The sequence below is a fragment of the Drosophila tropicalis genome, unplaced genomic scaffold (assembly GCF_018151085.1).
Source record: "Drosophila tropicalis isolate 14030-0801.00 unplaced genomic scaffold, ASM1815108v1 contig_158, whole genome shotgun sequence".
Classification (NCBI taxonomy): Eukaryota; Metazoa; Arthropoda; class Insecta; order Diptera; family Drosophilidae; genus Drosophila; species Drosophila tropicalis.
This window is the reverse complement of record NW_027172602.1, coordinates 11,856,967-11,860,258: the sequence shown is the minus strand read 5'-3', so window position 1 is coordinate 11,860,258 and position 3,292 is coordinate 11,856,967. Positions and strand designations below refer to the sequence as shown.

Sequence of the window (3,292 nt, the reverse complement as noted above, 5' to 3'; positions counted from 1 at the left end):
TTGGGTGGGCACTCTGGGTGGCATTTGTACTTGGCCTAGGAGACAAATTTAGCATTTAAAGGAATCTTTCTCTCTCTATGTTTCCTCTCTCTCTCTCTTTGTCTCTCTTTCTCTGACACTCGTAGTTGTTATTGATATATCTAATAGCTCAATTCGCAACTCCTTTCAGCAGCAGGGCCCGGCTTCTGGTATGCCTTTCGGCTGCCCTCACTGTCATAATCATCTTCAGCTCGAAATGCAGCTCCATCATCAGCTACAGCTCCATATGGACTGCAGAGAAGAGTCATAAAAATAAAAGTCATTGACTCAATTTGGAAATGTCTCACACACGACGACTTTGCTGTTGCCTGTTGATGATGACTGGGTCCAGGGTCTCTGGCTCGATCTCTTCTCTTCTCATTGCGCTTTTTCGGTCTCTTATTGTGATGGGAAGGGGGCGTGCCAGCAGGCGCTTGTGATTATCCTTTCGCACGTTCGGCGTTGCTTAACAAATCATAAATATTGTTGCCATCGTCGTCGTCGTCGTCGTCGTAGTCGTTATTGATGGTGGCGGTCGCAGCTACAGCAGCAGCAGCAGCAGGAGAAGTTGGTGGAGAACGGCAAGAAAAAAAAAAAAAAAACAAGCAGAAGAAAACAAAAGGAAACAACGAAAATCGTTACCACCTTTTTTATGGGGGCCCTCAGCTTGAGCTGCCAGCTATAGCTTCAGCTCCAACCGCAATCACAACCGCAACAGCTTCAACTTCTCTCCTTGCCGACCTTCCATCCCCACCACATCGTCTTCAATCATTTAATAAGCGCTGGAGCCAACGACAAAGGTAGTCTTCCGCCGTATTATTAACTTATTCATAACAAGGTAGTCTGCCTGCTTTTGCCGTTGCCACTGCCCTGCCCGGACCAACCCCTTTTGCTGCACTCTTTTGTGGACTTTTGTGCGAACTGGCTCAGATTTTTGAGTTTTTGGCTTATTGAAAAAAAGAAACACAACCAAACACACAAACGCACACTGGAAAAGAAATTGAACTAGTTGCAGTGCCCACGGACGGGTCAAAACGCAAATAACCATACAAGCTTGCGTTCTGGCCATCGTCCGTAATGCTCTGGCCATTTACTTCATATACAAATTTCACATTAGCCAAATTAGAACGAAATAAACGTTGAGGAAGATCATCGTCATCATCATTTTAGAGGAACCAACTATAATTACAGGCCTGGGAAACGCGTTGACTGCCAGGACAACGCGTGGGCGATGGGGCAGGAGTTGGAGCTGCGGCCAATGGCAAACGACAACGACTATGATATATCGGATTATTTAATTCAGTCACTGACTTGGGTAACAACTGAAACAGAAGAGTATATAATCAATCAATCATCATCATCATGATAAGTACTTATCTTTGATCCTACCTTAAGCTCGTGAACTGAGTTTTCTTCGGATTGTATGAGACTCTGAATAGCTTTTCTCATCTTTAGATTATTCTAAAAAGGAAAAAGAGAGAGAGGAACTAATTATTAAGTTTTATAAATTGAATTGAACCTAATATCTTTGTATTCCAAAATGGATCTTCTCTACCATAAGTTCATGACCAACTCACTTCGATGGCAGTTTGCAAAGTGTGCTCACTAACTGAATCCCCATCCATGGCAAAAGGGATTCTGCAGGGCGGCAATTGCCAATGTTTGTCCTCGGCCAGCGATTGAGATGACAATGTGGATCGGAATTGGGCGACACTTGAGTCCTGTTTGCCGCATTCCTCGCATCGTTCTCCTTCTCCTTCTCGTTGTTGCTGTTGCTGTCGATGCTGAATCCATTGTCTGTGCGGATTGCTAAAGAAGTCATCGTCCATCACATGTTCCAGTGCGGCAATATTCTGGTTAAGTCGACGATGATGGCTGAGGCAGCGTTTTACTCTCTCACCGATGTTTTTCATGTCACTCATTGAATTTAGTAATCAACTTTCGGAATGGCCACCAAAATAGGGAATTGAACAAATTTGAAATTTCATTAAATGCACGTGAGCTATTGACCTAAAATTGTTTTGTATATCCTTGGGACTGAAAATTTTAGGCCTGCTATGACTTCATCCTTTTTTCAAAATATTTGCCAAATGAGTGTGCAGAAATTCAAGTGCCAGATAGAGTAAGAGATAGAAAGGGCTAGAGTGAGAGTGAGAGTGAGATGGTAGGTGTCATCAATCACTTGTAAAAACTTAAGAGATTCGACGGGGATATATGTATGTATGAGTTATGATTAGTATTTGGTGCATGACTCTCCGCCTCTGAGGTCATTTTGGCAACAGTTTTGCAGCTTTTTTTATGCGCCAAGACATTACGTTAATATTTAAAATCGATCTAACACCCAATAAATCATATATTTAACATTTATTTTATGACTACAAACGGGCCAAACGAATGCGAAATTCATTTCCATTTTGCGTTCGCTAATCTTCTCAGCTAATCTCTTTTGAATGCTCTTTTTGATTTTTTGCCAATGAGCCGACAACAAGGTCAAAACTGAGAATCCCCAGACTCTCTGCCCAGCCGTCGGTCTTTCGCATATGGATTCCCCATATGGTATTTTCGACGGTGACTCTGACTGTGGCTTATGCAATGGGTCAATTTTTTTATTTGGGCGAGTCACGATATCAGCCATTGACATTGAGAAATTGTGCCGTCAAAGAGTCCAGGGATAATGAATTGCAGCATTGTCGATAGTGAGACACGGTAGTGGACAGGAGACAGGAAATGTCTTTGAAAACTATCAACATCCTTTACTATAGAAAGAGAAAGGGCAATGGCGGCAAAGTTGGATGCGGAGAGGGGGGGAGGAGGAGGTAAAAATTTCTTTAACTACAGTTTTCCCAGCGGCAAAAGTCGGCAAAGTAGAAACAAGTAACAACAAAAACACAGTAACAAAACGTAAAGAGTAGGAGTAGGAGAAGAGAGCCAACAATGCCCATGGGCCGAGTTAATAGAAACATCGTTTTCTAAACTCGCTGAAGTCGGAGCCAGTCAGTCAGTCAGCCAGCCAGCCAGGCAGCGTTAATTCCTTGGAACTCCATAAAAATAGTTAAACGTGCCGAGGGGCCGCCCAGAACCAGAACAAGAACCAGAACCATGAACAACCAGAACCTATACCAAATAGTAGAGAGGCTGCCGTCAATTCGACTCTACTCGACTCGCCTAGACTCGGCCCCGGCCCGGCTCTATGGCTCAGTCAACTCAATCATAGAGCCACAGAACCAGAGTCAGGGCAAAGGCAGGGCAAAGATGAGGGGAGTCTGGAGTTCAA

General features: G+C 43.7%; 1 protein-coding gene across 2 annotated transcripts; it reads right to left on the bottom strand.

Moving 5' to 3' along the window:
• Positions 1 to 910: 910 nt before the first annotated feature.
• On the bottom strand, positions 911 to 2,069 carry LOC137587271 (uncharacterized). 2 transcript variants are annotated; one of them, XR_011033907.1, is made up of 4 exons: positions 1,596 to 2,069; positions 1,408 to 1,479; positions 1,069 to 1,340; positions 911 to 1,006 (listed from the first exon to the last, which is right to left on the bottom strand). XR_011033907.1 is itself a non-coding variant. In XM_068303602.1 (3 exons), exons 1-3 carry the CDS (start codon positions 1,938 to 1,940, stop codon positions 1,185 to 1,187), a joined length of 573 nt encoding a protein of 190 aa, XP_068159703.1. In that variant the 5' UTR covers positions 1,941 to 2,069; the 3' UTR covers positions 1,019 to 1,184. The 2 variants fall into 2 exon arrangements, 1 of the variants encoding a protein (XP_068159703.1); XM_068303602.1 differs by lacking the exon at positions 911 to 1,006 and having other exon boundaries at positions 1,019 to 1,340.
• Positions 2,070 to 3,292: the final 1,223 nt, after the last annotated feature.

What these genes read in the sequence shown, in the direction of transcription:
- LOC137587271 (XM_068303602.1), bottom strand. Translation starts at nt 1,940, where the DNA reads ATGAGTGACATGAAAAACATCGGTGAGAGAGTAAAACGCTGCCTCAGC. An exon ending in CTTTGCAAACTGCCATCGAA is followed by an intron (nt 1,480 to 1,595) that starts GTGAGTTGGTCA and finishes TTTCCTTTTTAG; the next exon opens with AATAATCTAAAGATGAGAAA. An exon ending in ACTCAGTTCACGAGCTTAAG is followed by an intron (nt 1,341 to 1,407) that starts GTAGGATCAAAG and finishes CTTCTGTTTCAG; the next exon opens with TTGTTACCCAAGTCAGTGAC.